We start from the raw sequence: 13,039 nt of genomic DNA, 5'->3' as shown, positions 1-13,039 counted from the left end.
AATTGGATAGAACAAAACGCAAGACAAACTAAACGATCCACTAATAGGATAAATTAATACTAACAGGTGATTTTTTAAGACTGCAGTATTACTTATAATCAGTGGCGGACTGGCCATCGAAGAGTTTTGGGAAATTTCCTGGACGGGCCGATAGAAGAAGCTCAACGAGTAGAATTTAATTAGGTAGAAATGAAAGGCCAATGATATCGGTAATATCTTGGTAAAAATTTACAAGAGTCTAATGTTACGTCTGTACAATATGCATACAATCGTATACACGTTTATAACTATTCGTTCATCAGCAGCACTCGTCTTTCTGAACACAATATAAAATCTCGTTGACTTTCTTCGCTGTTCGCATTTATAAATCTCTAAGAACGTTACGTTCTTCTATATTAACAAAAAGTAATTTCTACGCTTTTAACTTAGTTCTAAACATTTATACATCATACATGTATATATGTATGTATGTACATCTTTATCGATTTTCTACATAGATATACGTACGTCGAGTACGGCTGTATGCATGTAGTAAGTATAGCGCAATAGAATCTTATAAGAACATATTATATAATACGTAACATTACTTATATCTAGTATTATACCTAATCCAGTATCGCAATCTTACAAAATTACCATAGAGATGAACTATACAGATCTGATATACAACAATAAGCAGAATACAAATATCTCAACAGCGCAAACCACGACTTAGGAAAATATTCTGTAGACATGTAGAAGCATAGAGGCTTGAAAGGATTTGTCACGTACCTGATCCTTAGCGAATTGAAACCACGTGCTGATGATAGCTGGCAGACGGGAGTGATGGTAATGCTTGGTAGTTTTCACGCTGATGAACACGTCGTCGAGATTCGTGGTGAACGGTGCCATGGTCGCAGTCGCGATCGCAGGTGTCACCGAAGATTCCTCGTTGATCAGCATCCTCCTCGAAGCTGGCACTTCCACCAGTACGCTCCTACTGTTCACTTCCACCGTCATCTCGTCGACCCACTATGCAACAATGCCATACACACACATAAGTATAAAACCAACCGCGATACGCTCATAATGGATCGGTATTATTTTGTAAACATTGCACGCATAGAACGATAATCTGATCGAGAATTCTTGGAAAAGAAGCGAGCACGTGCACGCGAGCTCACGCAATGTTTACTCTCGCGACGTTTGCGACGAAACAAGTTCGAACTCGATTTACCGTTCGATTAACATAACTGGCTATCGAGAATAGCACTTCGAGAATAGAACAATTAACACGTCATTTGGAAGTAACATCTCTCTTTATTACTAAAGTCGATTAACCCCTTACCTTATGATCTTTTCTATTGATATAGCAGTTGCATAAAGTATTTGCACATAATCTTATTATCCAAAGAATTTTCTTTATCAGGTTCAACGTTTCATTTTTATAGTATATCAAATCTTTATCGTTTTATAAAAGTATCTACTACCGAATGATACGAAATTTGATATATTTGAAACTAATTAATTTTATACGTTGAACCGTACTTTATTTACTTCTATTTATATATTTATCTATCTACCTTATTCTATTGTTTTTATTCTTCGTTCCCTTTTCCTTGTTCCATTCTCCGTTAATGCTACTCATCTATTAATTATGCACTTATTTTGTTTAATGTTGTTGTACCAGAGGATTCTCACTCGTTGAATTAATAAATTACTAATGTAATTACTAATGTGCAAATACTTTTCCTATCCACCGTGGGTATTGCTATTAACCTTGATAATTTGTTTAACACTCTAAAGCGGAGTACTGAAATATTATATGCAATTTGTATTCACTAATCGATCAGTGATCTGAAATAAAGAGGTTAAAATTGCACTTTGGTAGTAAACGCCACGTCTTGTTATTGAGATTAAGAATAATCGCTAACATATGTAAAACAAATTAAAACGTTTACCTGACGGGGTGCAACAGCCTGATAAAGAAGAATGGTAGCATAAGCAGTGGCGAGAACAAGTGCCAACGCCTGGAGACCTCGTCTAGTCGGCAGGCTACGGGGCATTTTAGCACTTCCGGTGCCGGCGTATCCCGCGCCAATCACCGACAATCGAGCCTGTGGCCCACCGCCACCGAATTTCACCGACCGCCCCTCTTCCTCGTGATTTTCACGTTTTTCTCGAACTCCAACGATCAACGGCAACCACCTTGCATCGTTCCCCTCCTTCTGCCGCGTGAAAAATACGCCAGTCATAACATACAAAAGTAATCACGTTCCCGCGCGTCACTCCCGTGTTACTCTTTCAAAATATCGAATAAATCGTTCGCTTTTGATAATCAAATCTAGCCTACTTGTCGTACGAAACGATCGCGTCTGCGCATGACAATGAATAACGTAAACTGTAACTCGATTCACTGTAATACACGATCACGAATGTCCCATCGAAAGTTCCTTCTTGTCACTTTGTAAATTAACTGAAAAGATAACCTGCAAAATTTCGGTTATTCCGTTATATTTAATTATCGATGACACCACCAATGTCATCGTTCCGTTTCGCGTTAATTTGTTGTTGATTCGGTCAACGATTTATGAAAATCGATTAAAACTTCGAAATCGATATCTCTGTTTGAAGAATTATAGATTTCGATTGAACGATAATCTCGTGTTTCAAACAATTCGTCTTGCGAATCTATCATGAAAAACTATATAATACTTTTGTAAATTGATTATAATTGATTGTTTGTTTTTTTGTATCGTTGTACTATAAATAATTTCAGGACAACCTGTAGAAGAGCAGCGAGTGTTTGACAATCAAATGGTTGTCACACGGGAACGCTTTTGTGAAGCGGAGATATACGAAGAGTCACGAGGCGAACACGCACCAAAACGTAATACTGCACGGCGCGCGACAAGCCACCGACTGAACACATGGCCAGTCGTCGTGACTACGCTGTAAACATCGCCATAGCAGCCACTTGGCCGGCGTGGTGGGAGAGCGACCTGCAGAGTGGCACAATGTCTAGAACGAATGAGAAGGGGGGCGCGTTTTAAATAGAGCACCGCCTCTTCGTTGTACGTTGATCCGATTAATAACTTAATAAATTTCTATATCGATTAGAAATCAATAAACAATAAATGAAATAAGCAATTGTAAAAATTATTACCTTACTTTGCTTTCATTTTTTAATAAAAATAAACATTGTGTGTTAACTTCTGGTTTATAACTTAACTTGTTTATACAGTCTGCATTCTTGAATCTGGATCTTTTGTTTATAAAATACATTTTTTATACAGTTGTTTTATTTATGTGAATTGACTTTCGTTCATTGTTTCTTTCATATATCTTTTATATGTAGTGAAGATAAGGTATCGATTGCAAAATATTTGAAATATTATATACGTTATATAAATATGTTACTGTTATTTTGGATAAATTCATTCTAAAAATTTCAGAGGATGTGTGTTTACAGGTGTAAAGTTATTAATATGAGTATCGCAGGTCAGGTGTAGATTCCTTCGTAAAAGACTGCTTATATTTTTGTATTACAATATTTAATTATTAAGATCGTCAATATTTACATTTGTACATGATTCAATGCACTTTACAGTATAAGAAAAAAATTAAAACAGACAATCGTAAGTACTTCATCATGAGCGTCCATTCGAGCTATAGTTACATCTCCTGATCACAAATCGATAAAAATCGTCCATTTCAACTTCAAACATACGATCATCTTTCACTTTAACAAATGTCTTTTGTATCATCAAATTAGGATTTGTTACAAATTTTCTCTGCATTTGTAAATCAATATTCCTAATTGCGACAGAAGATACATTTCTATCCCAATGATTCCAAGCTTCTTCTCCTTTATTTTAAATAAATACATCTGACGCAATCGTCATAATAGCTGCCACTTTGCACTCTTTAAAACCCAACTGTATGTACGTTCATCGCACATCATTCACGTTGCTCTTCGACGTAAAAGAACTATACTATTGTACAACTTAATCGCAGGTCCGAGACGCAATCCCAATAGCGATATCAAATCCTCCTGAGTCAGCATTAAAAATGCTTCACCATCAATATTCTATAAACATTAAATACGAGATTAAACAGTTTGAATATAATAAATTGTATTACATTCCATTCTTTTTTTTTTAAATACTTACGTGCTGCCTAAAGATATTTGCTACTTCTTTACAATTAGGAAGGCTCTGTATAAATTTGATAACTTCTTCGTTCGACCACCTTCGAGGATTCGTGTTTTGTTTCGCTACTACCCTGTTTAAAGCATTGCTATGTTTCGCCCATATATGCGGCGAATCCGGTAACGGATTATATCCAGGATTGTAAACGGATTGGTACAATTCTGTACGTAATTGTTTATCAGGCATATTTGCAGCATAGGGTATAGTAGTTAGCGACGAGTCACCATATGAATTCGAAAGGGAATATAAAGGTTCTTCAGAAACCTGTCGTCTATAAAAGTATAAAAATATACAAGTTAGTTATAGATACATGTACGTTTATAAATGCAAGAAATATAGTCATGAGTGAACCTTTTCTTTCTCTTTCTTAAAAGTTCGTCATCATCCGTTTGTCCGTCACTGTGATGATGTTTCGATTTACTAGACCTGTAAATTATGAATTACTCATATACATAGCAATTACAACAATGTATAATATAATGCAGAATATTTGTATAGCTTACTTTTCCGAATTTTCTGATTTGTCATTCTTGTCAGAGAAATCTCCATCTTCTTGTTTAATGTCTTTCTCAGTCTTCATTAATCTTTCCTCCGAAAACAATGGCTTCTCCAATTTCTCAGACTTTTCCATTTTTATTTTGTCTGCTTTTTCTAATTTTGGTCTATCCTGTACATCATCTTCAAAGTCGCAAGTCTCGTGCTTCAGATTAAGTCTATCGGCTAATTGCCTAACTTTATGAAGATTCTGAGGTGAATACGGACATCCAGATGCAGAGTTATGCGTTGCATATTTAGGCCCTTTTACATGCCCTATTCCTTTACAGCCATATGTTCCACACTCAGGCCTGTCATTTAAGTTATCTGGAGCTATAGGAGACAGTAATATATATTTAGAGTAAGAATATAAAAACACGAGAGGTATAAAAATATTTAAAAAATTTTTACTTAATGGTGGTTCCAAAGGATGACCCGTTTTCATACACCAACCCATGGGATGTATGTCAGGGGAATCGTCGTCGACCCAATAAGCATGATTTTCTGGCCATCCATCGAATCGTATTTTTAGCCTGTAAAACAAAAATATATACATATACATATATAATTGTACTGCGCTCCACTTAATTTTAAGATAAAAATAAATATTTGTAATTTACATACATATGATCTTTTACGTCTTCAACTGTTGCTACCCTTATAAGTTGAGGCACGCGTTTATCAACCGCTTCTAATTTCATTCCACGCTTAAATCCGCAAGGTGGTCGTTGTTTAAAAGCTCTCGCTGGCGCGACCATGGAACGGCTTTCCCTAAGATACGCATCCCATGTGAAAGATTTAGGGTCTTTATAATCTGAAACAATAGATTCGAATTTTTACATGCATAGTTTTTTCCGGAAGAAGATACAAAAATATAAAAATCGAATACATATTATTTCGCTTACTATTTGGTGGCGTTAGACTATGACCATTATGATGACACCATCCCACTGGATGAATGTATGGAGAACTTGCATCCGCCCAATAATCATACACTTCATCCCAAGAATCAAAATGAACTAATATACGGGAATCCATTAGGCCTGCTATGCTTGCTACACAAACCAAAGAAGAATGCTTCCTATCTACCGCTTCTAATTTCATTCCTACGCGGAAACCAGTTGGACATACTGACTAAAATAGTAAGGTATATTGGTGAAGTTCATGAAATTAAAAAATAAATCGTTTGATTAAAAATTGATTGGCACTTACACTTTTATTTGAAAAAATATTTTTTGGCGTTGCAGTAGCTTTGCAAATTTTTAGATATGCGTTCCAATTAAAATTACTAGCTACGTAACCTTTTGGTGGGTCTAATCGATGTCCATTCTTTTCTGACCAGCCAACTGGGAAGATATCCATACTGTCTGCGTTTACCCAAAAATCGTAATTTTCTGCATATCCATCGAAATGCAAACGTATTCGATAACCTGGAATTATCCAAATAAATAAACTGAGTATGTTGTTATAGACTGAATATAAGAAGAAGAAAGTGAAATAACTTACCTACTACTTCAACAACCGTAAGAACACAATATCGTGATGGGTGTTCAGGATCTATTCCTTCTAATTTCATTCCAACTTTGAAATGATTTTTTGCATACGGGAAGGGGTCCTTGAATAATTTAACGGGTGCTGCTTTTGCTTTACAATGTTCAAGATACTTAGACCATGAAAATCCGAGTTTGCCTGTCTGCCAAGGATACTGAATACAGAGACACATTTATAAGCAGTATGTTTCAATGATTGTAAAAGGAAAATTTAGTCACAAGTACCTTCGATTCAGTGTTATCTCCTTGACTCTCTTCATCTATTCCTGTAATAGTATCCTTTGTATCCTCGTCTGTCTCAGATTTCACCTTCTCTTGTCCTTTGTCTTCAGATTTCTCTTCTATTTCTTTAGACTGTTGCTGTTCTTGAAGTAATCTTTTACGTTTCCGTTTCGCGCGTAGATCTCTGTCAATAAAATAAAAATAAACTTATAAAAAAAATATATATTTAATTAAATATTAGAAAACTTTATATCGAACAACATACTTCAAGTCTTTTTCTTTTCGCGACGGTGGCTGTTTCTTGGCTTCTATTATTTCCGTACATGATGGACCACACGATATCGGACTTTCAAATTCTGCAGCTAGTCCGTAACATCCACAGCCTTCACAATGGTACATTGTATCCGCCGAAACAGTCCTCGATTTTCTATCATCGGCTATAAAAATAAACTCGGTCACATTCGAATGAAATCTTCCTCCACTCTTTGAAAGAAAATATGCATATTCACATTGTTAATACTTACGTTTCTTTTCGTTGTTTATATTATTAACAGTTACAGGGGTAGACTTGGAAGAATTCTGTGTCGAACAAACATTCTCTTTGTCGCCAATGCAATCTTTACCTTGTTTGTTGTTTTCGTCTTCATCTACTACTTCCATAATACCAAATTCATTCATACAAAACTATGAAATATAATAAATTTATTCGCTATTTTATTAAACCATGACATCAAAAATTAATTTTCTAATGTTATATGGTCATACCTTTAATGTACTTCCTGGAAGAGTACCAACACCGTCCTTCCAATCTAAAACTTTCGCCGCATCGAAATTAGAATCGTTATGTGTTGTATTTAAATGATCTTTCAAGTCTTCATGATTACTTATATTAATCTTACTATCACTTTTATTGTCTGTTAATGATTCAATGCCACAGCTTGTGCGTGTTTTAATAATTTCGATTTTTATATCGTCATCGACATTAGTATTAGTAGTAAGTTTCACAGTTTTATCTTCACTAGGAACTACTTTAATCAATGTAATGTCATCATCATTTTGCACTTTCTTATCCTTATCTTGTTCTGATTCTGGACTACTTAGTGCATAGCTTACATCAACTATACTCTCTTGAGTAGACTTTGGAAGATTTTGTTTTTTCATTCGTTTTTCACTCGATCCTCTTAATATATTGCTTATCGTCTTTTTTCGCTTCTCAGGCATACCAGTGTCGTCTTTTTTCGGAATAGGGGTAATAACTGCGGAATCTGGATTTTCTGTAATTTTTATACTGTCTGTAGAATTGTTATTTCCTTTATTTGCGTTTAGTAAACTCATTTTTGCAATAGGATGCAAAGGAGGTGGATGTGTAGCCGAATTTGTAGTTTTTGACTCCCGTAATACTATAATATAAAAAGAAGGGAATAGTTAATTCAAATTTAACAATACAATGAAGTACGCTTTCAAGTATTTACCTGTAATAGTTCCTTTACTTTCTGCATTAATTTGGCCATTGTTAATTTTTAAATTAAACATATTGGATTTAGTAGGTCCACTTTGTTGGGGTATGCTGACTGGTAATAATAAATTAGCCATGTGTTTCGGAGGTTGACTTTGAGATCCTGTAGTAGTACTAGTCGAAGTTTGAGCTAACTGTGATATAACTGGTGCTATCACTAATTTTGGTTTAGCTATCTGAGTTGTAGTTAGAGCTCCTAATAAATTATATGAAGAAGCAAATTAAGATTACATCAATAAAAAGTATCCTTTTTATTACTCATAATTTTATTATGAAAATAAAATAGTCACCTGCTGGAATAACAACAGATTCCCGCGATTTATTTGGTTTAATGAGAGTTCCAAGATATGCAAAGGTATGCTTGCCTGCTTGTGCATTGGTTTGATTTCCTTGAGTGGTACTTAAGGGCACTATCTGAGCAGTAGATGCATTGGACTTTCTAAGCAATATATGTTTCTGCCCTTGCGAATTAGTTGTGGTACTGACAGTATTAATTGGTCGATGGATTACAATATGTTGTTTATTCTGAGAAGTAGTAACCTGACTTGGTCCTTGTATAAACACTTTGTTCTGTCCAGTAACAATCTGTAATTAAAATAAAATAAATAGTTCATTGATGACATTAAAATAATTTACAAATCACCAAAAAATTGATTAAATAAACTTGATGTCTTAATACAATTTAATCGTGTGTCATTTGATCATTAAAAATTGTCTAATTTTGTGCCACTCCGTACATATTTACAAATTTGTGTCTTTAAGAAATATTTGAAATATTTTTCATATACTATGATACAATGGTTATAAAGTAATGGTTATAAAAGTAATGTTTAATGTCATTTATACTTTCCTACTTGTTATCCACTATAGCAAGTATATTGAACAGATCTATATTTATTATAAAGGTGTACACTATTCACTGCTATCACCTATACATGGAATCTAATAGGATTTTACACTCTACGTGTGTATATTCCATATTCACTTACATATGAAATAATAAAACTATAGTTAACAGTATATTCTTAAAGTACCACAACTATACTGGATCATTTTATATAATTATAGGTTACTCTGACCTATATACTATAACTATACACTTTATTGTACTATACAGTATAATATATTATTCTACTTATGTAAGATTATAAAATTATGAATATTAAAAATATATTCAAATTTTATTATAAAATTTTTTGGTGTTATATTATATTTAATATGAAGAGAAAATAATATTCTGTCCTGAAAACTCAAGCTATCTCATTCAAGATAAGGATATTAACAAATTACCTGATTATTGACTGGATTGATAATAGCAGCCAATTGAGTAGCATTAGGTGAAACCAAAGTCTGATTTGTGGTTGTTGGTGGAGCCGAACGTAATTTACTTTGTTGAATGTATAATAAAGGCATAACGGGTGTTGTTGGATCATCTGACTGAGGAATCTCCGTACTACTATTCTCATCTACATCATCTACTACTATTTCTTCTTCCATTCTGTTGAAAAAACATAATACAATATATTTTTATAAATTGTATAAAGAAACTCACTTTGTACATTTAACGATTCAAATCATCATAAGAACATTCAAGAACATCAATCAACATCATATTCTCAGAAAATTCTGTTTACTTATTTATATTATATTATAACACAAATGTATAAAAACATAACTAAAAGATTAAAAGATAAAAGCAACTTAAATGATCTAATCATTTAAATCTTATCTATACTTAAAAAATTGATTTTTGAAAGTTGTTCTAAAAAAAAAAACGATTGAATAGGCAAAATGATAACAAAACATCTTTTTATTAAAAAATGAATTAATATCCAAAGAATGTCGTACGATGAATGGAATGAAAAAAAATAGACAAGTGAAAATATTTTGTAATTCTACAAACCTAACAGTATATAATATAATATCTCCTATCACCAAGTAGAATTGTTGCTAGTTACATAATTTGCAAATAACTGCAATTTTTGAATATACAAAGTTTAATAACTAATGCAATGCTATCCCGGATAGCCATAACTGGGCGTTAAGAGAATCACCAACACGATTTGAAACACGCGCCGAACAAATATTGTTCAGTGTAGTTACGTTATTAATTTTCACGCTTTCAAATGCATCAGTTAGCCAACAATTTATTCCATACATTCTATGGAACACCATAAATCCTCGGGAGTTAAAAGTTTCAACAGTTACACCGCAGATATTTTTATTGAAGCACTTTTGCAAATCGTTCAACGCGCATCACGAATCACTTGAAGAACACAACGCGCACGCACGCACACTTTTCACTGAAATAAGGGGATGGATCAAACTATATAAAACTGATCATCTCTTGCGGGATTCCCAGGAATTCTCAGGGTAACGCAAACAATTAACACGACATAAACGAAGAACGAACCAAGTTGAAATCCCAGTGAATTTTAAATGATTAGTTTCACATATTTTTTAAGCGTTCGAGCCTTCGTTCTGCGTACGCTACAGCATATATCCTCATAGGTTCTAACTGTAGTAGCGACGGCGCAACAGGCCGCTTCCTATTGGTTAATCGGAGTTACACTGAAGAGCAAGTTCACAATTTCGACCAATCGTAACATTCTCGATACACTATTAACCGCATCGGATATACAGATTTTTCCCAAGTATGAGTAATTTTGAAATCATTCAAGGATCATGCACTGTCGATCGATAACTATATACCACGTAACAAAGTTTTTTTTTATTTAATCTACTGCCTTTTCGCGGGCAAACTTTTATCGCCTGTATTCTTTCACGAATCTCCCGCGCAAATATCAACCCAAAAAAAAAAGTAAAACCAATTTGCGTTCCGCTGATCAATGCGAGCTGAACCAAGCTGAATTTTTTTTTAAAACGGCGAGTCACATACTTGTCGCTATTTAACAGATTATCGCATTGGATTTTGAAAATTGAAATTCACCAAGGTATCGGTAATTTAATCAAAATGATACGAAATGTATCCGACTCAGACATGCTTTAAGTGTAGTTGTACATGTTAAATTTTATTATTTTATTTTCATAGTTGTTGATTTTGACCAATGGCAGAGGGTTGTCGCGTGACGTCGTATTGTTATCGTGGTTGGATTGGTTAAACGTAGCAGTACGTGTAATTGGTGAAAAGGATTCTGCCTTTGAAACAGTAATTTCCGACGAGCTCTTGATAAAATTATTAAATTTGACGATCAATATTTTCTACTGTACCATACGCGAAAATATCATTTATATTAGTTCATAGAAAATGATAATTGATATATTCATTTCGCACATTAAGCAAATACTCAAGTTTCGATTTCGATATACTTCTGCATTAACCTCTAAAATATAAAAGCTAACATTTTTAATGCTCGATATATATTATTGCTCTGTATAATGAATTTACAACTATCAGATTATGATTACAGTACTGGAATTTTATAAATTTACGTCTGAAAGAGATAAAAATTTGTAAAAAAATATTGTTAGCATCACATTTATTAAAGTTTTTAATAACATATAAACTTGATATAAATTACTAATAACGATAACAATACGACATAAATACGATTTATAAATATATTTTAAATTTGTAAAAAATAGTATAAAGTAGATAATCCTGAATGAAAATAGATTTTTTTTTTAATTATACAACGTTAAGATTACGAATACCTTTGTTATTTTATGAGCAATAACAGTAGAATATGTATATTTTAATAAAGTACGAGATATTTAGTCTACGAGGCATCGAGGTTATTAAAAAAGTTTTCAAAGATACGAAGAAAACAAAACTAATTCATTATTTTTACTTTATCGGTATAAATTGATCTTATGAATATGTAGGTATAATCACTATCAAAGCTCCAAGTCATAATATTTTAAGTACATTTCTATATGAGTGGAGCTAAGTTGAAAAAGAATATAAGTAAAGATTATTATGATAATCGTGGTAATTTGTATTAAGAAGTTTGTACACGTTACATTCATTCATAAATACTTTACAACTTTTTGCAAGTACACCAATGCAAGAAGTTACGGGAAGCTTTATAGGTATACTTACTAGGATAAGTGAATGTTGGTCTAACGAATTATGAGCGGTAATTTTAAGGATATAATCTATCGAACGTCGATCGTGAGAAAAAAATTACTTGACTAACAAACAACTGAATATTTAATGTTATCACTGTCATATTTTACACGCGAACAGCACATTGTAAACATAAGAAATTATATGATAATAAACTCACGTTTTAAAGTTGTCAGTCGCCATCATATGCGAAGAGACGATATCACTCTAACTGCGCATGCGCATCGACCCATGTTGCTTCTGCTGTAAAGGCTCATTCACATTTGTTCGTATAAAATAGAATAAGATAAAAATGTTTCTGTTTCAGAAATATGTATTTAATAGCATGTAATAAAAATTTTTTGGCTATCACCTCTCAAACGTCAAAGTAAATTTAATTTACAAATATAATCTTTTTTCTATGAACAAAATACAACTCGCGTACAATTAATCCACAAATATATAAAGCAACGAATGATCGTAATTATTCTTTCGCTTATTTTCATACAAAAATTATATTAAAAGTTAAAAAATTGTTTCCACTTTCAATTTTGCAAAATAATATTTCAAGTTCTTCGCATCAACCAAATCGAAGTAAAAGCAATTTATGTTTTTGGCTCCGTAAAACAAGAATTAAACGTTACGCTCTTCGGTATCGATCGAAATAAAAAATAGAAGTAGGTAGTATATAACAAATTTAATGGAATTGTTGACTACATTGGGACGCTTATTTCCTGCTGCGCGTCCATAACGACAGTCTCCTTATTTTTAACGTGGCAACTATAAAATTTCCATACGGTATGCATATATTCATCGTAGATTTAATTCACTACAGTAAATTCATTATCACATATTCGAAGAATCGTATAACGATTGAAATGCGTTCGGTTTACCGAAGCTTAGGAATCGCTTGATTATAAATATGCGCGAATCTATATGTATATGTAAGTATAGATCC

The 13,039-nt window shown here is 33.1% G+C and overlaps 2 protein-coding genes across 5 annotated transcripts in view; both read right to left on the bottom strand.

The window, feature by feature from the left end:
* Window positions 1–2,785, bottom strand: part of LOC100741335 (fringe glycosyltransferase) — a 129,781-nt gene extending 126,996 nt beyond the window's left edge. The window contains exons 1-2 of the mRNA XM_003487861.4: window positions 1,941–2,785; window positions 772–1,011 (exon numbers count right to left, since the gene is read on the bottom strand). Of these exons, the coding sequence (XP_003487909.1) occupies window positions 772–1,011; window positions 1,941–2,234 (534 nt within the window). The 5' untranslated portion in view covers window positions 2,235–2,785. The remainder of the gene's footprint in view (window positions 1–771; window positions 1,012–1,940) is intronic.
* Window positions 2,786–3,520: 735 nt separating this feature from the next.
* LOC100741096 (lethal(3)malignant brain tumor-like protein 3) lies at window positions 3,521–12,373 on the bottom strand. 4 transcript variants are annotated; one of them, XM_012383228.3, is made up of 17 exons: window positions 12,263–12,373; window positions 9,303–9,510; window positions 8,303–8,597; window positions 7,969–8,208; window positions 7,262–7,896; window positions 7,021–7,180; window positions 6,762–6,933; window positions 6,500–6,680; window positions 6,231–6,417; window positions 5,937–6,154; window positions 5,630–5,858; window positions 5,349–5,538; window positions 5,136–5,257; window positions 4,694–5,057; window positions 4,542–4,616; window positions 4,152–4,461; window positions 3,521–4,069 (listed from the first exon to the last, which is right to left on the bottom strand). In XM_012383228.3, the coding sequence occupies exons 1-17, from the start codon at window positions 12,286–12,288 to the stop codon at window positions 3,944–3,946; spliced, it is 3,738 nt and encodes a 1,245-aa protein (XP_012238651.1). In that variant the 5' UTR covers window positions 12,289–12,373; the 3' UTR covers window positions 3,521–3,943. The 4 variants fall into 4 exon arrangements, with proteins under 4 accessions (XP_012238651.1, XP_012238650.1, XP_012238652.1 ...); XM_012383227.3 differs by having other exon boundaries at window positions 6,231–6,429; window positions 12,263–12,372; XM_012383229.3 differs by lacking the exon at window positions 12,263–12,373 and adding an exon at window positions 12,076–12,219 and having other exon boundaries at window positions 6,231–6,429.
* Window positions 12,374–13,039: the final 666 nt, after the last annotated feature.

This window comes from Bombus impatiens, unplaced genomic scaffold (genome assembly GCF_000188095.3).
Source record: "Bombus impatiens unplaced genomic scaffold, BIMP_2.2 scf_0203, whole genome shotgun sequence".
Lineage (NCBI taxonomy): Eukaryota > Metazoa > Arthropoda > Insecta > Hymenoptera > Apidae > Bombus > Bombus impatiens.
The sequence above is the reverse complement of the archived record's forward strand: the minus strand, read 5'-3'. Positions and strand labels throughout refer to the sequence as shown.